General features: G+C 37.0%; 1 protein-coding gene across 1 annotated transcript in view; it reads left to right on the top strand.

Moving 5' to 3' along the window:
• Nucleotides 1–23,979, top strand: part of CTSC (cathepsin C) — a 41,359-nt gene that overhangs the window by 12,657 nt on the left and 4,723 nt on the right. The window contains exons 3-6 of the mRNA XM_007456993.1: nt 8,289–8,455; nt 11,494–11,649; nt 13,874–13,989; nt 20,509–20,640. Of these exons, the coding sequence (XP_007457055.1) occupies nt 8,289–8,455; nt 11,494–11,649; nt 13,874–13,989; nt 20,509–20,640 (571 nt within the window). The remainder of the gene's footprint in view (nt 1–8,288; nt 8,456–11,493; nt 11,650–13,873; nt 13,990–20,508; nt 20,641–23,979) is intronic.

The raw sequence follows: 23,979 nt of genomic DNA, 5'->3' as shown, positions 1-23,979 counted from the left end.
CCCCCCCCCCCCGTTTCTTTGAGTATCTTTGCATCTAAATGTTTGTTTTGATTATGGAAGAGAAAACTTGGGTACAAAATTGCAGGTATTTGTGTTAGTAGGCCCCATAATAGATTACTGTTTAGCATTCTCTGTTGTAATTGCCTGTTTGTCCTTTCCTCTGGCCTATAAACTCCTTGAGGGCAATGATCAACGCTGTATTAATGACCATTTTATTCCTTATGTATAGTTCAATATGTGATAAATAATAGGGCTTCAATAAATATTTGTAAGAGAAAGAAAATTGAGTAGTATACCATTGTGTTGTTCTGTTGTTTTATTGTTGTGTTTCTGAAAGTATTTTTATCTTTGTGTCCTTAGAGGCTATGGTGGACCCTCAGGCCATAGTTGTTGAATGACTTTGTAGAAAACAGATGAGACTTTAACATTTTATTCTGCTTATATATTATATTTTAATTTTTGTGTGACACTGTAGAGGCTAAGATAAACCTCAGAGTTAAAAATAGTAAAGTTCTAACTTTCAGAATTACTAAAACGTAAATTAGCTGGAGCTTTATCTGTGACTGCAGTGGTTCCCCAAAGCCTGGATAACCAAGGACTCAAACTAGCCTAGGGTGCTGTGGGCTGTGACCACCCCCCCACCCCCCCACTTAAGAAGCACCGGCTAAAGGTTAGAGTCGATGAACTCTAAGATTTCTAACAACCTTACAGTTTAAGAGATTATGAGCAAATAAGTGAGGAATGAGCCAAGGGACTTTGCCTACCTTGCTGGGTGTCAAATTGCTGTTTTCTTAACTAGTTCTGGAACATATGTTTTGGTTTAAATGGAACATCTTTTCAGCCCTGGAAATAAATTTATGGTCCTCCATTTTCGTATGTAAATCTGATTGCCGGTTCCTTCAGTAAAATGCTGGAGGTTATTTGGTTGCAACCACTGCAGCAATTTCCTGGCAGTTTCACAATTCATTAAAATTCAACTTTTTAAATAAATGGTTAAGTCTCTTGAGTGGGCAGAAAACAAAAGCTAATCCTTGAAATTGACAGGGAAGTTTGTTTCTGAGGTAAGATGTGACACTCTTGGTTGGGTTGGAAAAATATCAATTTAGGAAAATATGCCTTGTTCTCCTTTGTTGCCATCTAATGGCTTCATTCACACTCCACACCTGACAGCAGATGGAAGCAGTTAATTTGCACTTATGTAGACATGTACAGTAAACAAATGGCAAAAAATTGAATAAACACTCTTTGTTCTTCAGTATTGCTGGAATGTAATCTCTCTATATGTATGGTGTATCATCAAACCATTTAACTTCATGCAAGGTGTTCTTTTCTGAAATGGTGAATGACATTGATGGATTAGACCTAGATGTCCAATTTTTAATAGGTATTCCACAGTATGTATACATACATTTAAAAAATTATATACATGCACTACTATACTAACATGTTTGCTATCGAACATGAAATAATATTAAATGATTAAATATTTGATTTATTTATTGTCACAAAAACATGTCCTGCCAAAATATATCTCATTATGATATTCTTTGGAAACAATGTAAAACTATGATTCATTATCATGATTTTGTTGCCAAAAGCAATGTAAGGATTTCTGTTACCCATCATTTTTATTACTGCCAATTTTCAACATTTGGAAACAATTTTCTAGTTAAAATGTTTCAAGTAAAGAATTTTAATTTTGACACATTTTGTTAAAAGTATGAAAGTGTCACTGGTAGAGTTTAGAAGAATTACTGTTTGGTATTTAAATGATGTTTGGTGTTAAATGATGACAATTTAATGGGCAAATTTTAAAACGGAGGCATTTGCTTTATTGATAAAACAGATTAAAAAGTGAATACCGCAACGCTGGAACCATTTCAAAACATGTTTTCAAAAGCTCATACCAGGAATAGGGCAAATGTAAGCTTTGTTATTTTCTTATGTTTTCTTATATTTACATCATTAGTATTTGCAAATCCTTTGCAAGGTTTCTTTGCAAGTATTATTTTAAGCCACATGTTCATTTTGTGCGAGTTAGCTTAATTATATCAGATGTACATAAGTGAGTTTAAGCAGGCACATGTAAAAGGGAATGTGCTGTGTCCTAGCCATCTTTAGGCAGCATACTGCACATAACAGGTGAACATCTGACATTGGAACTGAGTGGGGTTATCAGTGTTGCTTTGTATATTAAATAATAATGGAGGTTGGTTTTCAATTTTATTTCTATGCTACAAATAGAAATCGAAATTATAAGATTTTTCTTTCTAATAGTTTAATGGATTGTCTTCTCATTTTGGAAAATCACTGGTTGACAGGATAAAACCCATATCAACTGCTCAGTTAACAGTTTGGGCTAGAGTATAAGTTCTTTGACAGCATGAGTGAAGTCTTAAATGGCTTTGTATCCCATGTGGTAACAGTTGGTAGTGTTTATATTGTTACTTGTTTAATAACTTTTTAAACTCTTCAAACTTCAGTGTCATCCTTATTCTCAATAGGAATCCAGTGAAGTAGAGATCATTCCCATTATCAGCTGAAGAAACTGAGGCTCCTTAGTTGCGACTTGCTCAAGGTTACATAAATGATAAGTGGCAGAACAGGGATTTAAAGGGCAGAGTCCTTTTTCATTAAAGTACATTTTTCTCATAGCTAGTGCATTACATAAAGGAAGTATTCAAATATTTGCTAAGTGTAATCAGGAAAACAGTGGAACAAAAGGTATAAGTGATTTTTTCCCCCTCTTAGTGTCAAAAAGCAGTTGAGAAAGAGATCCGGGATAAATAACTTAAGTTCTAAAATATCCCAACCTTTTCTTTTTCAGTTGGTTAACATTAGTAGGTAATTGGATGGAATTGGAGAATTGATAAAGTGAATGAGAAATTGAAGACAGGTGGTTTCAAGAATGTTTGGCAACCCAATGTTAATCTTGAAGAGGCAGATGGAGAGTTACTGAATCCTAGTAGTTTTCTAAACCCAAGTGCTAGGGTTTGGAATTCCTTCAAATTTTATGCATTTATCTATTTGTTGCAATAGAAATTGGCATAAATGAATAGAAACTTAAATTATGCCATCTGTGCAAGGCAGTATTCAAGAGACTGATGTTTATATAAATAAAATAAATGAAAAACCCTTAGAAAAAACATTAAGCTACATTTCAAGCTGGATAGTGTGGCCAAAACTTCAACTTCTTAATTGGTAATAATGTCAGAAATCACAAAAGATGTATTTTACAATAGCAGGAAAAATGACAAACATTGAGAACATTCAAATCAAGAAAATAATGGGGCACAGTGTGTGGTCCTCTCAAATTAAGGTACTGAGTACGGCTTCTGGGGGGGTTTAAATATCTCTTTTCTACTAAGTTGTAGCTGTCCGGCACAGTGGTATCACAGTCCTGTCCTACCTCATAAGGTAATTTCAGGTTCTAAAAGAAGACCAAATTATTTTAGACTGGGAAAACTACAGAATAAAATAAAATAAAAATTTTAAATGGAAAATAATTCCATCAATTTAATGTATAAGAAGTGGTACATAAATGGATAGCATCTCTTGGTAATTTGCTTAAGTAAAAACAGTTGTAGTGTTTTAGGATTATTTAGGGTTACTTAGAATGTATAAATATTCTATGTAAGTAAGGAGTATGTCTAAATTATTTACCTGGCTTTGTGAATAAGAAATAAGAAATCCACAGATGTAAGGACTGTAGTTAGGAAACTTGAAGAGATATTTTGGAACTTTCAGGTCAACTTAAATTTACAAGTAGGGAAGCTGAGGTTTGGGGAGGAAAACTGACATTTCTGAAGTAATAGAAGTCAGAACTTGGGTCTCACTTCTTTTAATTATAAATTTCTTTTAATTATAAAAGTGTAACTCTTCTTTTAATTATAAATTTTTCTAAGTTTCTTGTGTTATTGTTTAAATAGGACTTGGCATTTGTTGTTCTTTCTATTATTCATTTATTTATTCACTCATTCAGTAACTAATTGCTTTCTAGTGCCAGTGTCCTAGTTAATGAATAAACAAAAAATCCTCTTCTCACAGTGGTTACATGGAAAGAACAACCCTCACAGGCTCTTAGGAAAATTAAATGGGTTAGTATATGTAAAATACAACCTATGAGGTTGAGTCTGTTATCATCATCCTGATTTTATAGATGAGGACATTGAAAGTACAGAGAGGGTAAGTAACTTGTTCAGGATCACACAGCCAGTAAGTGGCAGAGCTGGATCCAGTCCAGGTAGTCGAGCCTGCAGACCACGTCCTTTACCTCTGCCCTGTATCGAAAACCCTTGACAGAAAGGGTAAAAAGACTGGACTAGCCAGGACAACATAGACACCTGAATAGTGGGAAATCACCATTAGGGCTACTGGAGAATTTAAGTGACCCCCTAAAAAGGGTCTTGGGCAACAATTTGGATCTGACTAATGAGAGCCAATTAATTTCCAGCTTTTTTTTTAAAGGAAATAACGAATAAAGCAATGATTCTTGTAACCTTTAAACTCATATTTTAATTCTCTCTTCTCTAACTTTGCAAAGTCATTTTTTTTTTCCCATGAAAAACATAATGCCTATTATCCCGAAAGATCATTGTGAGGCTTACATGATAATAGATGAAAACCCTTTGCAAATTGCTTAAGCACTTCCTGCATGGTTTCTAGGTATCTCCTTTCCCTGTTTTTGGCAATTGACCTGTATGTTTATTTCTCTAGCACTTTGTGAGAAGACAAAGTGTATGAAGAAATGTTGCATGGTATTTGGGAAGAATGCTTGGTTATAAATTCTAGTTCAGCCATCTCTTTTAGGTCTCTTTTTTTGTCCCCCGAGACTGTATTATCTTTATGTTCTCTTGAACCTCTAAGATTTCTGAGTAATCTGTAAAATGTTTATAAAGTATGATGTGATAGGTAAATGTTAAGGTCCTGTAGTTCTGTAATATTGATGGTGAAGGGTATAGAGTTGTTGAACAAATATGCTTTAGCACAGTCGGTCATGCTTCAGTGATATTTTTCCCCCTCCAATCAAAATAACAAATCAGCCTTTCCCTCCCAGGGGAAGTTCATTTGGTGTTAGCCATCATGCTTATAAGTTGTGCCAACTAGGTGAACAAAAACTACACTGATGAGAAACATGGGGTCCATTTCTTCTAACTTGAATGCCCCTGACTCTTTTGGTACATTGGGAAAGTCATTTCATCTGTGATCTAAATTTTCTGCTTAGGTGGGGAAATTTCCCAGGCTTTTTCAAGCATGGTTAAACTTGCAGGACCACATGATTTCGGTTCAAATAAATAACCACGTTATTTACATGTTTGTTTATTTCGTTGAATTCCCAGCGTCTTAAGGTCTGGGGCTGCATCAATACATACGTGCATGTGTGCCTAGCACCTAGCACCTAGCATGATGCCTGGGAAGTATTATGTGACCAGTAAGCATTTGATAAATAAGTGAAAGAACTTAGCAAAATACAAAATAGGTTATATAAATCATGGTTTTTTTCAGGAAGTGTAATCATAATCCTAGACAGGTCAGAGTTAGTCTCTAGCAACATCTGGACCATCCTTCGTAGGTGTCCTCTTCTAGGGCTTTGTAGGCTATGTTTCTTATCCTTAGGAAATAGGAATATTTTTTAAAGTGATGAATTTCACGAAATGTCTATAACTATCTTCATTTTGTAAATAACCAAGAAAATCCCACCCAAAGATCATTTTCACCTTTCATTTTTTAAAAATCATATTTCATAAAAATTTTACTTATTTGCACTCCACTTAAGTACTATCTTGTAGTTTTTTCCTCTTAATACATCATAGGTTATTTTTCTTTCTTTCTTTTTTTTTTTGGCTGCACCGCACAGCTTGTGGGATTTTAGTTCTCCAAACGGATGGAACATGGGCCCTTAGCTGTGAGAGTGTGGAGTCCTAACCATTGGACCACCAGGGAATTCACAGGTTTTCTTTTTTTTTATTGTTCTATACAGAGAGATCAGCAAACTTTTTCTTAACAGGGTCAGATAGTAAATGTTTTAGGCTTTGTGAACCTTATGGTCTCTGTGGGAGCTCCCCAGTCCTGCTGCTGTAGCACCAAAGCAGCCAGAGAGAAGATATTCAATATGATAAACAAGTGGGTATGGCTGTGTTCCAATAACACTGTATTTATAAAAGCAAGCAGCCTTCCCTAGCCTCTTCTACAGTAATGAACATCTTCCTGTGTTTAGCCTTTTTTTTTTCATTTATGTGTATTTGACAATTTCTACAAGGTAGCTCTGAAAAACTCTTAAAGCCTTGTCAGACTGCTTTCTAATAACAGCAGTGGTGGGGGTGAGCAGTGGCCTACCCCCAGCTGGCCTGTCTGCATCATACGAGGTTGCCAATATCGAACAGTTTTTGATTATAAAAATAGTAGTTACAGATAGTTCAGCATAATAAATATAAACTTTATTAACCTTTTCACGCAACATACCCTTCAGTGTTGCAGCCTGGTCATGTCCTAGGCCTTTATTTCAGTGTTCCTGTATCCTGAGTTGGGGCTTTAGCAGGGAAATGAGGAGTGGTGAGCCAAACTCATGCTAGTGGAGATATTCTTAGCCAGAGGTAGGGAGACTGGCTTCACAGTGTTATGAACCACCAAGGAAGAAGCAAAATGTACATATGAATAGCCCAAAGTAACTTATCTTTTGTGGCAAGAATCCCAGGATTCAGACCTAGCTCTTTTGAATTCTAAGGCCATACATTTTTAACTCTATGCCTCAATATGATTTGAATTCAGAGTCAGATGCAGTAAGATAGTTTTACCTTTAAGAGTAGTTTAGCCTACACATTCCTTTAAACTTGTGGTTTGCAAACTATAAGTCTGTTTTTGTAAATGAAGTTTTATTGGAACACAATGTAGTTCATTCACTTATGCATTTCCTGTGTACCTTTCACACTGCAGTGGTAGAGTTGAGTGATGATGACAGAGGACTGATAACCTGCATTTACTGTTTGGCCCTTAAAAAGAAGTTTGCCACCCCCTCAGCATAGGTAAAGTAGCATCCATTATATTAGATTCAGTCCACAAACTACATCCTAAGGGCCAAAACCAACCGTGTACTTTTGTAAAGAAAAGCATTGAAACACAGCTGCTTGCCATGCTGATTTGTGTGTGTTGCCTTTGACTGCTTTTGTGCTTCTGTTCCATTAAATTAAGTCAATGCCTGAAATTGTCTGTATCCAAGTCCCTTCATAAAGAAATTTAGCGTGCGTTATTTTCCTTTCTTCCTCCCATGCTCTCCGCTCTCATTTTAGATTATATATCCTTCCTCCATGAGTACATGTTATAACATGAGGGTTTTTAGGCTCTGGAGCCAAAGCATCTGAGTTCAGATCCTAGATCTATCACTATATACAGTTGACCCTTGAACAACATGGGTTTGAACTACGTGGGTCCACTTATATGCAGATTTTTTTCCCATAAATACGTACTTCAGTACTACATGAGCCGAGGCTGGTTGATTCCTTGGAAGCAGGGCCCAGGATAGGAATGGCTGACTATAAAGTAATATGTGGGTTTTTGACTGTGGAGAGTCCGTGCCCCTGCGTTGTTCAGGGGTCAACTGCAGTTATTTTTCAGCGTTAACATCGACATAAGACAACGGGCCATATTAGTGAAATAAAGTGGAGAGAATATTTGATAATCAGGTTACTTTAACTCCCTCATGATTAGAATATGCTAATAAATTGGGAGGTTAACAGAAGAAAAAATTTTATTTTTTTGGAAAATTTTCACCATATGTTCTTGTATTTTGCTGGAATATATCTTCTCTGAGTGGAAAAGTATAGTGTGACAAACTGAGCAGAATTTTGTTTCTGCCACTTTACAGCCCTGTTACCTTAGGTAGGGGCTGCTTACCCTGTCTGAGCTGAACCTCCACTTACTCACTGGTAAAATGGGATTATTGGTGCCTGTCTCCTCATAGGCTTAATGAGGCTAACTTTTGTAAAATGCCTGGAACGGGGCAGATGCTCTAAAAATGTTAGTTTCTTTCCCTGCCTTTCATTCCCCAGAAGTGTTTGTTGTGTAAATTTTGCTTGGTAATCAGTAATGCTAATCGTAGAAAAGTTTATTTCTCTTCCTTTTCTAGAATAGTTCGCAAACTGAAATCTCTCAGTTTTTGTTTTGGTTGGCAGTGGCTGGTCCCTAAGATGAAACGAAAAAGGGGCATCTTTACTGTGAAAGGGAGACAAGGAAACAGACCTGAGAGAGGAACACAGATTCACTTGGCTTTTCCTTTTCTTATTTGATTGCAGTATAAAGAAGAGGGCAGCAAGGTAACTAGTTACTGCCATGAAACCATGACTGGCTGGGTGCATGACGTGCTGGGCAGGAACTGGGCTTGTTTCACAGGAAAGAAGGAGGGAAATACCTCTGAGAATGTGAACGTGAACACAGCACACCTTGAGAATCTCCAGGAAAAGTGAGTTGTCGTAAATGAAAGATACATATAGTTTTTTATAATATGTATGTCTGTCTTAATTCTTGGAAAATTTAATTTGATTATATAAAATTTATTTGACTTAGAAACATAAGCCATGTTATGTACAACTTTCCTGGAAAAATACATTGAGTGATAGAGAAGAAAGTAGTTTTTCAAAGTTCTTCAAAAGTAATGGACCAATGATAGCTTTAAAGAATATCTATATAAAGGGCCACAGAATTGCAATGACTTATACAGAAAAGTCATTTTATTATTGCCATGTAATAATATGTTGCATACTACTTGTAGATACGTATGTTTATGTTGCAACAAATATAGGTGATGCTAATTGAACATAAGTTTTAAACAAGGAAATAAATAACTGAAATTAAAGTTCTTAGTATTTATGTAGCATATTAGTTTCCTGGGGCTGCCATAACAGAGTACCACCGAACGAATGGTTTAAGCAACAGAAACTTATTTTCTCACAATTCTGGAGGCTATAAGTCCAAGATAAGGTGTCAGCAGGTTTAGTTTCTTCTGAGGCCTCTGTCCCTGGCTTGCAGATGGCTGCTCACTGTTGTTCTACATGGTCATCCTGTCTGTGTCCTCATCTCCATTTCTTAAAAGTACACCAGTCATATTGGGTTAGGGCCCACCCATATGGCCTCATTTAACCTTAATGTTCTCTTTAAAGGCCCTGTCTCTGAATACAGTCACATTCTGATGTACTGGAGGTTGGAACTTGAACACATGAATTTGAGGAGGACACAATTCAGTGTATAACTTTCAGTTAACGTTTTTGTTGAGTTAGGTCCAGTGTAAGTAACTATGAACCACACAAGAGATTTCAGACTTTTATTAGTTTGGAAGGAAAAGATAAATATTAGCAGTAGCAAATTTTCTGTTTTGTTTGGTTGTGAAATCCACTGAAAGTGTACATGAACAAATCATCCAAAGCCAGACCACACTGGCAGTGAATGACTCTGCAGCAAAGAAGGTGGGGGGACATGAGTTCAAAGAGGACAAATCGCACTTGTCTGGGGAAGTACTCCCCAAGATTTAGACCAATTCATCACCTCCATTTTGAACTTAGCTTTTAAATTGCTTTGTTTGGATTGATCCTTGAGCAACACATTTCCTATGAAGCTGTTCACTTTCACCCTACTACTTAGGATATACTGTGTACGATGTACTTTTCTGACATTTCAAACATTGCCTCATTTAATGAAGCTACTAACCGGAGTGCTCAGAATCTATGTTGCCTCACTTGTAAAGTAAGCATTTAGGACTAAATTACCATCAAGGTCTCTTTCAGCTCTTAATGATCTGATTTCAAGATAGACATTTACAACTTAAAATATATTCCTGTGTCTTAAGAAACAACAACTGTAACTGGCTTTTGTTGTGTGTTAGTGTTGTCAGAAATAGAATACAGGCAGTTTTATAATCTATTTAATAAAGGTACCTCTCTGGTTTCACATTTTGCAACAAATGGGAAAGGATTTTGATAAAAACATTAAAACATTATCAATGTGGTTGCACATTTTTCTTATTATTTTCAGTGCTCCCAGGTTTTTTGACTATATCAAAATACTCCCTCTGCGAACATCTAAATTAAAAGAGAAAGAAAAGTTCAAAATATGCCTAACATGTTACTCAGGTTACATATATCTTGCTTTGCATAATTGAATGTTAATGAAAATCTTGGGTAGTGAGTCACACTTAAGTTACAGAATGTTATGTATGTATGTGTGTATGTATGTATGTATGTATGTATGTACGGCTGCATTGGTCTTTGTTACTGTGCGTGGGCTTTCTCTAGTTGTGGTGAGCGGGGGCTACTCTTCGTTGCGGTGCGTGGGCTTCTCATTGCGGTGGCTTCTCTTGCTGCGGAGCACGGGCTCTAGGCGCACGGGCTTCAGTAGTTGTGGCTCGTGGGCTCTAGAGCACAGGCTCAGTAGTTGTGGCTCACGGGCTTAGCTGCTCCGGGGCCAGAATCTTTTTTTAGTAGAAATAACATGAATTCTGTTAATTCCTAGCACCTGGCACATACGTGAGATACATGTTTAAGTTAAATGAATAATCAACTCCCTCAGTTCTTTTGCTTTGTAAACATGCTCTTGGTGTGTTAGACTTGTTTACATCTATATCCAAGCATTTGGCATCAGGTAAACCAGTGTCTTTCAGATTTTAATGTTGCTGTGAATCATCTGGGGATCTTGTTAAAAATGTAGATTCTGATTCAAGTGGCCTGGGTTGGATACTTAGAGTCTGCATTTCTAGCAAGCTTCCAGGTGCTTCTGCTGATACTGGCTCAAGAACCAAATTTAAGTAACAAGGATATAAACCAAATGTCCCTATAGAACCATTTTTTTTTCCATCATGTGGTTATAATGCTTGCCATGCTATATATATATTGTATACAGTTTTGCTGTCCTCCCCCCGCCTTTATTTTTTATTATTACAAAGTTTAAAAGGTACACTGTAGAAATTGTAGAGGGTAGGGGAAAGGTGATGATCCTATGTCACCACTCAGAGATAACCATGGTTGTATGTACTTATGGTATAAATATAAATGTTCACTTTCACAAAAATTGATTAATTCTATATAAACTTCTTTGATATTCTGCTTTTTTGTTTAATATAGTGTGAAGTCTTCCATATCACTAAATAATCTTCCAGATATTTTTACTGAATAAACTATATAGCAAATGAGGTACCATTATTTATTTAATCCATCCCTTACCTCAGAATATTTATGTTTATAATCTATCACTAGTATAAAAATGTTTCACTGAACATCCTTATACATACATCTTAATTCACTTGAACTTTTATTTTCATAGGACACATTCCAATTCTAGGCTCTTGATACAGATATAGATGTAGAGATATAGAGATTGACATATCCAGTTGCCTTCCTGAAAGATTATACCACTTTCCACTCAGGCCCACAGTATAAGAGTGCCTATTTTAATGGGATCTATTTACATCAGAAAAGAGTGTATCTGAAGCTGTCTTACTTTTGCTGGCAGGTATTCTAATAGGTTCTACAAATATAACCACAACTTTGTGAAAGCTATCAATGCCATTCAGAAGTTTTGGACTGCAACCGCATACATGGAATATGAGACTCTTACACTGAAAGAGATGATTAGGAGAGGTGGTGGCCACAGCCGGAGAATTCCAAGGTAATAAAGCACATCTCTTTATCACTAATAAAGATATTTGTATCAATTGATATCCTCCTCCCTGGGCTGTTCATCATTTTATTGGTCATCCTAACTTAGACTTTTTATGTTATCTTTTCTCTGACCATCTCCCTTTCCTATTCATACATATCGGATGTTCTCCAAGCCCTGTTTATGGGTTTTGCTTTCACAGCATCTGCCATTTCCTGTATTCTCTTTCCATTTTCTACACTTTGGCTTAGGGCTTTGTCATCTCTATCCTGTATAATGGATCAGTCTCCTGCCTTCTCTCTCTTTGGTTCCTACCCCTCCCTGTCCCCACTCTTAGCCATTCTATGAAATACTGCCTGTTACATCTTCTTACACCCAGCTATGATTGGGTTACTACCTATTGTCTAATGAATAAATTTAGCCTGGTAATCAAAGCCACCTAAATTTGCCCATAACTGTATTGACTACCTTGACCTGCTTTCAAATAATATGACAGAAAATTCCTGAAAACTTTCACCTACCTCCATTCATGACGCTCCCTTTGCCTCAGATACCCCTGAACTTACCTATAGAAACTGTCAAATTTGCCACCTGTAAAAATCTCAAAATCCTTTTTCTGTTTTTAGGTTCAGCAAAAAATATTCCATATTTATCAATATACCTCTGCTACCTTCAGCCAGAAGTGGCATTTCCCATCTTTAGCTTATATACCCCATGGTGTATTTCTTATGGAAAATTATACCGTTCTTTGAATTTTTACAGTCAGGAATTTGGTAGATTTATTCTCTCAAAACTATAGCTGGATTTAGCAGACTATGTAGTTTCTCTCACAGTTCTACCCATATCTGAAAAGAATCTTACACAGTGTTTCTCAAAGTGTATTCTGAGGAATGACTAGTGTATGAGATGCTCGGGTTAGTCGAAATTGGGAATGGGGGCATATCGTATTCCTTCTCAGATTCACTAAAGTGAAAGAGCCATCCTGTATCTGTGTGAGACGAGAAGTTGAGACCTGTTCAGTAACAAGCCAAAGGAGAACCCAGAGGAGGTGGGGTCAGCACTGGAGCCTAGGGAGACTGGGACTCCTGTCTGGAAGATTGAGCCTCAGACCCAACTGCTTTGCCATGTGTCAGGTGCCATGTTTCTGAAGAACTCTTGTAGAAAAACATATTGTTTATGGACATCTGAGTCCAGAGCTCTCTGCAGATTCTTAAAAGAATCTGGACCCAAATGATTGAAAGCCAATAATGTATAGTGTGCCTGTGATGTTTGTAATTCTCACTTCTCCATCTCCCTGATTTCTCTTTCACTGTCTTCATTCTCACACCACTGAGCTTTGTTGTCACACTGCTTTTGTTTTATCTGTGTGTGCACTGATGGACAAACACTGTGCGTTATAGGATGTTAGGAAGAAGGAAGTTAACAATTGCCTGTTTTGTGCTAGATAGTCACCTAAATGTATCAGCAGCATATTTAGTCTTAATGACATGGATGATGATGATGGCGGTGGTGATCATCCTAATAGCTTAATAATTTAGTAAGGACTTATCAGAGGCAAGGCCATGTTTTAAGCACTTGTTAATCATTATTACTTTGAATTTTCATGACAGTCCTTTGCGGTAGGCATGATTGTACCCATCTTAATAGGAGGTGATCATAGTTTTGTGATGTCAAGGTCTTTGACGAACGTTACACAGCTAGTAAGTGGTAAAGCCATTTGTGGCCATCTTTGTGTCTTACTTTCATCTGTTTGTGGAGCTAGTCTGCCTGCTTCTACTTAGATCTTTTATTTCCATGCCTTCACTTCTTTTACAGCTACCATCACCACCATCTCCAGAGTCAAACATCAGTAATTCCTCTATTTTCTCTAAATCCTTTGTAGGCCATCTTCAATTTCTCACATCTGCTTTCTTGACTAAAATCTATTAAAAGTAAGAGAATGCAGCTATTTAGGCATACTAAAATAAGCAGTGGCAATATACGAAACCAACATGATTTCACTGGGGAAAATTATTAGATCCTGAAAAAGAAATGGGTAATTTATACAACTTAGTTGTATAATTGCCACATTGTATAATAGACACATTTTTGTATGATAGACACATTGAAACACTGCTAGACAAGTGCTCTTTGGATCTGAATCTACATTCTAGCCAGCCAGGTGGTTGAAATCATGGAATCATCCTCAAAGGAAAGAATATATATTGACATCAAATGTCTTTTTCCATCCTAGGCCCAAACCTGCACCAATAACTGCTGAAATACAGAAAAAGATTTTGCATTTGCCAGCATCCTGGGACTGGAGAAATGTTCATGGTACCAATTTTGTTACTCCTGTTCGAAACCAAGGTAAAAAAAAAAGTCTGATTTTTTTTTCATTAATTCATTCTGAAATATTTATTGAACATTTACTATGTTCCAGGCTCTCAGATTTTGGGGATACAGAGGTGAATAGGTTATGATCCACTTTAGTAAAGAAATGGAAAATATATAACTAATGAATACTCATTTCTTTTTGTGTCCATGACAGACTTTGGTAGTAGATAATCTCTCCAGCAGAGCTCAGCATTTCTTCAGTGTCCTTCTCAGTGTGTTCCAGGTAGCTAATGAAATTAGAGTGATACGTAAGCCAAACTCATTTGCCCTCCTAATCACAGAGACTTGTGTAGAAACAAAGAATTGCATGCAGCCAAAATTGGTCTTCCTTCTACAAGTGGTTTGCTGGAATCCTTTTTTTTTTTTTAAATTGAAGTATAATAGAGTTACAATGTTCTATTAGTTTCAGGTGTACAGCAAAGTGACTCAGTTTATATATATGTATTCCTTTTCAGATTCTTTTCCATTATAGTTTATTAAAAGACATTGAATATAGCTCCCTGTGCTATACAGTAAGTCCTTGTTGTTTATCTGTTTTATATATAGTAGTGTGTATCTGTTAATCCCAAACTCCTAATTTATCTCTCCCCTTTCCCCTTTGGTAACCAGTTTTTTTCTATGTCTTTGAGTCTGTTTCTGTTTTGTAAATAAGTTCATTTGTATCATTTTTTAGATTCTACATGTAAGTGATATATGATATTTGTCTTTGATTTACTTAGTATGATAATCTCTAGGACCATCATGTTGCTGAAAATGGGAATATTTCATTCTTTTTTATGGCTGAGTAATATTCCATTGTGTATATATACCACATCTTCTTTATGCTGGAATCCTTCTTTACTACCTGTCTGCCCACTCTACCCCTTTTTCCTCCCCCATCATTTAGTCTTTAATTACTATAGGAGCCCAGAAAATGAATCCTTAAATTTTTTTCTGGTGAAGCAGATTTTATGAGCTGTGTGAAGACCTTTCAATTAACTTTACCCCAGGATAAGACATATAATGGTAAGTATTAACTCAGCTTCCTGAATGGTGGGCTGGAGGCAGAGCCCAGGTTTATCAAAATTATCACTGTAATTGCATTTTATGTTATTTTTGGAAATTGGATACAGGATGAGTAGATTTAATAACTTTTCCTCTCATAGCACTTGAGAGCAAATTATCTTATCCTAAATTTTAGCCAACAAATGATTGGAGAATCATTTATATAATACTCAGGTTTATTACTCCTAAGCTCATTTTGAAGATAATTACAGTACACATGACTGCTTTGTTACTATAAAATGGGCTTAGTATTTACTGTCTGGAAACATTCTGATAACACCCAAAGATAAATTATAAATTTATAACACCCAAAGATAAATTGTCCTTCCCCTTTCCTAAAATTCAATGCTAAACAGCCTCTCCCACTTCTCAACATTCACCACCAACCCTTCAGTTCATCCTGACTGAATTCTTGCAAAGTGTTCTGAATATATGGAGCTTTGAGCAGGTCTTACAGCAACAATGTTCCTGTCCTTCATCTGACACCAGAGGTCTCATCTCTTTCTCTTTCCTTTGTACCAGTTATTCTGAGATTCTTTGGCTCTAGAGAAAGTGTGGGTCCTGAAATCCATCCCCACCTTGTCTGGAGATAGCTTCCTTGGAAAGGAGGATTGGAAATGAGAGAAATTTGAAGGTAATTGAGAAATGAATGGAAAGTCGATAAAAGGTTTGATATTAAGAGAGGATTAAAATTTATTCTGTCATCAAACAGGTTTCCTATCCTTATTGGAGAGGAATAAGTAAATACTGCATGTCAAGTGTTGGTCATTGAGGGCTTGGCACATGGTTGTTTCTACTGTGTTGCAGTGTTTATAGAGTATCTAATATTTTAGGAATTTTCTTTTTGGCTGTGTTGAGTCTTTGCTGCTGTGCATGGACTTTTTTAGTTGTGATAGCGGGGCTACTCTTCGTTGCAGTGTGCAGGCTTTTCATTGCGGTGGCTTGTCTTGTTGTGAAGCACCAGCTCTAGGCACGTGGGCTTCAGTAGTTGCAGCACGCAGGCTCAGTAGTTGCGGCACGCAGGCCCTAGAGCGTGTGGGCTCAGTCGTTGTGGTGCACGGGCTTAGTTGCTCTGCACATGTGGGATCTTCCCGGACCAGGGATTGAACCCATATCCCCTGCTTCTTAACCACTGCGCCACCAGGGAAGTCCAGGAATTTTCTTTTAATGGCTGAGGATATAAAGACCAATATGACATGGTCCTCATCCTAGAAACTACAGTTTAGCAAGACCTGCAAGCAAAACATTAAAATACAGTATAATAACTGCTTTAACAGGGCGTTTTTAAAATTCTTTAGGAAAACGTTGAAATATTTAGTTCCACTCACTTCACAAAATATATGATTGACTACTGATGAGATAATTATTCAGGGGAAGGAAATTAGACTTTCTAAAGCTATATCCTTTGACAATGGTTTTCTTGTGGCTTGGTAAAAGGTATTGTCATCTCTAATATTCCATATCCTTTGAGTGTTTATAAATATGGTTTGTACAGACATGGGCAATTTAAAAACAGAGGGCTTTGACAGATTAATTGCTTTTAAATTGATCCCTCATCTGTAGTATCTTGTTAGGTGTCTGAGAAAATAATGTGCTTAGTTGTTCCTCTTTTGATTTCTTTTTGGTTTTCTGTACTTTAGGTTGGGAAAAAAATTATTTTCTATTCCTACTAACTGGGCTACTTGGACATTTCCACTAACTTAAATACACCAGTGTTCTATATAACCTAGAATTCAAAATTACCCACAGTTAAGAGAATTCACAACTTTTCTCTATTTGGAGAGCAAATCAAGATGAATGAAAAAAAAAATATGGCGGGGGTGGGGGCAAATTCTTACCTTTACGTGTGTTAACATCTCTAAGCACTAGCCATGTAGCCAGGATTTACTTTGATGTGTGAGAGGGAAGAGAGCTCGGAAGTTGCAAGAGATGGACTTTCTTCATTCTTCTCCCAGCTGTGCTGTCTTTATTTATTATTGCATCTTCAAGAGAGAAGGGGAGTGTCTTTCAGGTCACATTAATTAGGAAATGCAGAGGGTTTTCCTAACTTTAAAATCTAGTTTGTTTAAGTCTTGTTCTAACTACTGTTTATATTAAAGCTGGAAGGCAGGGGCCTTAAACTGCTCCACCCTATTCCTTTTACGCACAAGATAAAAAGAAATGCCAAAAAAGGTCAAGTGACTTGCCCAGAGTCACACAGCTGAGTGACAGGGTGGGAGGGAAGGGAAAAAAAGAATCCTGGCAACTTACTCCCAGTTCAGTGTTCTCTCCACTGTTAGAAGTTACAGCTGAATATAGTTAAACCGTCTGACAATCACATACCTGTTGGAGACTGTGGAAATATGATTACCGTAGAGCTCTGTCTGGATCGTCTCCCCTTCTTCTTTATTGCCCTGTAGTCTTCTTAAGAGAAAATGGTCCTTTTATTTATTTTTCTTGTTTATTTATTTACTATTTGTTTATTGAAGTATAGTTGATTTACAGAATCTAGACTCTGGCCCTGACCTCCGAAGAGGCATTAATTACATTGGCAGCTGACCTTCTGGGAACATCAAGGGCTTGAGGAAGGTTATCTCCTTTCCTCATTCCTGTGATTTCTCTGTTAACAGAGGACATTCTGAGCCCTTGAATGTACATGTGGCCTGTCCCTCCCACAATGCTGGATGGTCAGATGATGAGGATTTAATAATTAATACCAAGAGAGATGATTTCTGTGGCTGCCCTGGGCCAAGAATGCTAAATGGCCAAATTGGGGCCATTTCTAGACTCTTGTGACGTTATTTATTGAAAGATCCTGATGTCTCAAGAAAGGAACACTGACCTTGGCCATTTACTGTCACTCATCTAGTTCTTTGACATTCTGTCATTTGAAAGAGGAGTCCTGAGGATAGTATTATTTGGATGGTTTTGAAAACAAAATGTGCACATTAATTTCATTCTCTCTAGTAACTAGAAGACAGGGAAAGGAAATTTGAAAATTCTTTAAAGTAGATACTGATCTATAAATGGAAAAAGACAGTACTCTGCATTAGGAGACATTTAGATGCTAGTACCTGCCACCCTTTAGTTTTGTGACTTTGGACAGGTCATTGCTTCTTTTTGAATCTCAGTGTATGTATTATTGAGTAGGTTGTACACTGGATGAATCCCAAGGCCCCTTTCCAAATGCTTCTCTTCTAATCTTCATAATTTAGGTGATCCCTCAGTGGCAAAAGCAGTATGGATAAATCTGAGATGTTTACGGGGAGAATTTGGGGGACCATCAGAATGGTAGCAGTTACAGGGTGATAGGGCTCTAATGGACTAAAAGTAAATATTAACTGTTTCCACTGAAATAACCTTCTTTCCTGGATATAAATATGTATCCACTTATTCATAATTTGACTTTTCTTTCTACAAAGATGCACTGAGTTCCTTCATTGCATCAGGCATCAAGGTGAAGAAAACAGATTTCCTGTAAATACTCAAAGAAATTCACAATTTAGTTTGAGGAAAACGGTATTAAGTAATTCAAGTAGGCTTAAGAATGTTGGAGGCTGAGCATAGAGTATCCTGGCTTTCCTTTGTACTCAGGGAGGGACATGAATGAACAGTTACCTGGAGAAGAGAAAAACGGTGCCCCTCATATTTTTAATGGACAGTGTTCTTAATACTTTTCGGAGGAAGACATTCACTAACTAAATTCAGACTTATTAAAGAGAACAAAGGCAGCATTCTCTTTATGTAGAATGAGTGTTTTGAATTGCAATATTGTCTGTTCCTTCGTCTTACTTTACGTGCACAAGGGAGTGCTTACCATTCAAGTAATTTGGTAACTAATTAATATTAGTAACTTGAGTAATAGGTCAACTTCATTTAATACCAGTGTCTCAGGTTTGGTCCAAGCATATCTCCATGTAGAATTTGTATCAGTGGCAGAGGTGAAAGAGGCTGTATCATAATGGGGATATTAAGTTATGCTCATTTCTTTCTAGAATTGTAACAAGTGGAAATCCCAGTTTTGTTACATACATTCCATATTTTATTCTGTGTATTTCTTCTACTCACACATATTGAAGAAACAGATAAAAATATTTTTATATAAATTACCTCATAATACAATATTTTTTCTTCTCTTGAGGCAGAAACTATATTCCTAGCATATGCTTCCTAAGTAAATTTATTTTGTCTTGCCAGAGCATTTACATATTAAATAAAGCTGTTTTCTTTTCCCTTCTCCCCTACCTCCATACAGCTACTTTTCAATTTATTTTCCATTTCACTACCTCCATCTGCTTTATATCTTTACTTCCTTACTGGCCACCTTAAATACCATATCTATCATTGTAATTACTCTCTTACCTCCTTGGACTTTGTTGTATTTTGCCTCCTTGACCCAGGTTGAATCCAACTCTCTACTATAATACACCCATACCTGAGCCATTATTAGGGTTAATTCCACCCAACAAGGGCTTTAGAAAATGCCTCTCTGGAGATATTTAAAAGCTTAGCTTATATGTATCCCTCCATTATTTTCTCTCAAGTTGATGACTCAGAATGTTGCAAATGTAAATCATTTCCGCATTATTAAGAACACTGCCAAATGGAAGCAACCTAAGTGTCCATCGACAGATGAATGGTTAAAGAAGATGTGGCACATATATACAGTGGAATATTACTCGGCCATAAAAAGAAACGAAATTGAGTTATTTGTAGTGAGGTGGATGGACCTAGAGACTGTCATACAAAGTGAAGTAAGTCAGAAAGAGAAGAATAAATACTGTATGCTAATGCATATATATGGAATATAAAAAAAAGGTTCTGAAGAACCAAGGCGCAGGACAGGAATAAAGATGCAGACATAGAGAATGGACCTGAGGACACAGGGAGGGGGAAGGGTAAGCTGGGACGAAGTGAGAGAGTGGCATGGACATATATACACTACCAAATGTAAAATAGCTAGCTAGTGGGAAGCAGCCACATAGCACAGGGAGATCAGCTGGGTGCTTTGTGACCACCTAGAGGGCTGGGATAGGGAGAGTGGGAGGGAGACGCAAGAGGGAGGAGATATGGGGATATATATATATGTATAGCTGATTCACTTTGTTATACAGCAGAAACTAACACACCATTGTAAAGCAATTATGCGCCAATAAAGATGTTAAAAAAAAATAATATTGTCAAATGCTTTGCAGAAGTTAGGAGGTTTTTGCCCCCCAAAATATTTTCAAGGAAAGCCCCATATAGTAATGTTTGCCTTTTGGTGAAAAAACTAAAATCTTGATGTTTGCCTGTAAGGTCAGTAGCATTCTTTGATTGAATCTTCTTTATTGTGCTGATCCTTATGAACAAAAACCGCAACACTCAATATAAATATATTAATGTATGTCATGCATTTAAGGTTTCTTTGATTCTTTTTGAGTGTGTCAAAGGTCTCTTGGGTTATATATCCTTCTTTTCTATCACCAGGGTCTTGTGGAAGCTGCTACTCATTTGCTTCTATGGGGATGATGGAGGCAAGAATCCGTATACTAACCAACAATACCCAGACCCCAATCTTGAGTCCTCAGGAGGTTGTGTCTTGCAGCCAGTATGCTCAAGGTATGTGTTGTATTTCAGGCACTGTTTTTAACCTGTGTGTAGTTTGCCATTGTTGGCAAAGGCATAAGGATGGGATAGTAGAGCGATCATAATGTCTTCTGTCAGAAAACCTGGGTGCAATTCAAAGAAAGATAGACAACATGAAAAGGCAGAGGGCTATCTATGTACCAGATGAAGGAACAAGATAAAACCCCAGAAAAACAACTAAATGAAGTGGAGATAGGCAACCTTCCAGAAAAGGATTCAGAATAATGAGGGTGAAGATGATCCAGGACCTTGGAAAAAGAATGGAGACAAAGATCGAGAAGATGCAAGAAATGTTTATAAAACACCTAGAAGAATTAATGAACAAACAAACAGAGATGAACAATACAATAACTGAAATGAAAACTACACTAGAAGGAATCGATAGCAGAATAACTGAGGCAGAAGAACGGATAAGTGACCTGGAAAACAGAATGGTGGAATTCACCACTGAGGAACAGAATAAAGAAAAAAGAATGAAAAGAAATGAAGACAGCCTAAGAGACCGTGGGGACAACATTAAATGCAACAACATTCGCATTATAGGGGTCCCAGAAGGAGAAGAGAGAAAGGACCCGAGAAAATATTTGAAGAGATTACAGTCAAAAACTTCCCTAACATGGGAAAGGAAACAGCCACCCAAGTCCAGGAAGCACAGAGAGTCCAATACAGGATAAACCCAAGGAGAAACACACTGAGACACATAGTAATCAAACTGGCAAAAATTAAAGACAAAGAAAAATTAGTGAAAGCAGCAAGGGAAAAATGACAAATAACACACAAGGGAACTCCCATAAGGTTAACAGCTGATTTCTCAGCAGAAACTCTACAAGCAGAAGGGAGTGGCATGATATACTTAAAGTGATGAAAGGGAAGAACCTACAACCAAGATTACTCTACCTGGCAAGGATCTCATTCAGTCTCGATGGAGAAATCAAAAGCTTTCCAGACAAGCAAAAGCTAAGATAATTCAGCACCACAAAACCAGCTCTACAACAAATGCTAAAGGAACTTCTCGAAGTGGGAAATACAAGCAAAGATAAGGACCTACAAAAACAAACCCAAAACAATTAAGAAAATGGTCGTAGTAACATACATATCAATAATTACCTTAAACGTGAATGGATTAAATGCTCCAACCAAAAGACACAGGCTTGCTCAACAGATACAAAAACAAGACCCGTATATATGCTGTCTACAAGAGACCCACTTCAGACCTAGGGACACATACAGACTGAAAGTGAGGGGATGGAAAAAGATATTCCATACAAATGGAAATCAAAAGAAAGGTGCAGTAGCAATACTCATATCAGATAAAATAGACTTTAAAATAAAGAATGTTACAAGAGACAAGGAAGGAGGACACTGCATAATGATCAAGGGATCAATCCAAGAAGAAGATATAATTAATTATAAAATATATGCACCCAACATAGGAGCACCTCAATACCTAGGCAACTGCTAACAGCTGTAAAAGAGGAAATCGACAGTAACACAATAATAGTGGGGGACTTTTAACACCTCACTTACACCAATGGACAGATCATCCAAACAGAAAATTAATAAGGAAACAGAAGCTTTAAATGACACAATAGACCAGATAGATTTAATTGATATTTATAGGACATTCCATCCAAAAACAGCAGGTTACACTTTCTTCTCAAGTGTGCATGGAACATTCTCCAGGATAGATCACATCTTGGGTCACAAATCAAGCCTAAGTGAATTTAAGAAAATTGAAATTGTATCAGGCATCTTTTCTGACCACAATGCTATGAGATTAGAAATGAATTACAGGGAAAAAAATGTAAAAAGCACAAACACATGGAGGCTAAACAATATGTTACTAAATAACAAAGAGATCACTGAAGAAATCAAAGAGGAAATCAAAAAATACCTAGAGACAAATGAAAATGAAACGACTATCCAAAACCTATGGGATGCAGCAAAAGCAGTTCTAAGAGGGAAGTTTATAGCTATACAAGCCTACCTCAAGAAACAAGAAAAATCTCAAATAAACAATCTTACCTTACACCTAAAGGAACTAGAGAAAGAAGAACAAACAAAACCCAAAGTTAGCAGAAGGAAAGAAATCATAAAGATCGGAGCAGAAATAAATGAAATAGAAACAAAGAAAACAATAGCAAAGATCAATAAAACTAAAAGCTGGTTCTTTGAGAAGATAAACCATATTGATAAACCATTAGCCAGACTCATCAAGAAAAAGAGGGAGAGGACTCAAATCAATAAAATTAGAAATGAAAAAGGAGAAGTTGCAACCGACACCGCAGAAATACAGAGCATCCTAAGAGACTACTACAAGCAACTCTATGCCAATAAAATGGACAACCTGGAAGAAATGGACAAATTCTTAGAAAGGTATGACCTTCCAAGACTGAACCGGGAAGAAATAGAAAAAATGAACAGACCAATCACAAGTAATGAAACTGTAATTAAAAATCTTCCAACAAACAAAAGTCCAGAACCAGATGGCTTCACAGGTGAATTCTATCAAACATTTAGAGAAGAGCTAACACCTATTCTTCTCAAACTCTTCCAAAATATAGCAGAGGGAGGAACACTCCCAAACTCATTCTACGAGGCCACCATCACCTTGATACCAAAACCAGACAAGGATGTCACAAAGAAAGAAAACTACAGGCCAATATCACTGATGAATATAGATACAAAAATCCTCAACAAAATACTAGCAAACAGAATCCAACAACACATTAAAAGGATCATACACCATGATCAAGTGGGATTTATCCCAGGGATGCAAGGATTCTTCAATATATGCAGATCAATCAATGTGATACACTATATTAACAAATTGAAGAATAAAAACCATATGATCATCTCAATAGATTCAGAAAAAGCTTTTGAAAAAATTCAATAACAAACAAAAGTCCAGAACCAGATGGCTTCACAGGTGAATTCTATCAAACATTTAGAGAAGAGCAAACACCTATCCTTCTCAAACTTCCAAAATATTGCAGAGGAATGAACACTCCCAAACTCATTCTATGAGGCCACCATCACCCTGATACCAAAACGAGACAAAGATGCTACAACAAAAGAAAATTACAGTGCTTCCCTGGTGGCACAGTGGTTGAGAGTCCACCTGCCGATGCAGGGGACACGGGATCATGCCCCGGTCTGGGAAGATCCCACATGCCACGGAGCGGCTAGGCCCGTGAACCATGGCCGCTGAGCCTGCACGTCCAGAGCCTGCGCTCCGCAATGGGAGAGGCCACAACAGTGGGAGGCCGCGTACTGCAAAAAAAAAAAAAAAAAGAAAAAAAATAACAGACC

The sequence above is a fragment of the Lipotes vexillifer genome, unplaced genomic scaffold, assembly GCF_000442215.2.
Source record: "Lipotes vexillifer unplaced genomic scaffold, Lipotes_vexillifer_v1.1 scaffold1022, whole genome shotgun sequence".
In the NCBI taxonomy this organism is placed as follows: Eukaryota; Metazoa; Chordata; class Mammalia; order Artiodactyla; family Lipotidae; genus Lipotes; species Lipotes vexillifer.
The sequence above is the reverse complement of the archived record's forward strand: the minus strand, read 5'-3'. Positions and strand labels throughout refer to the sequence as shown.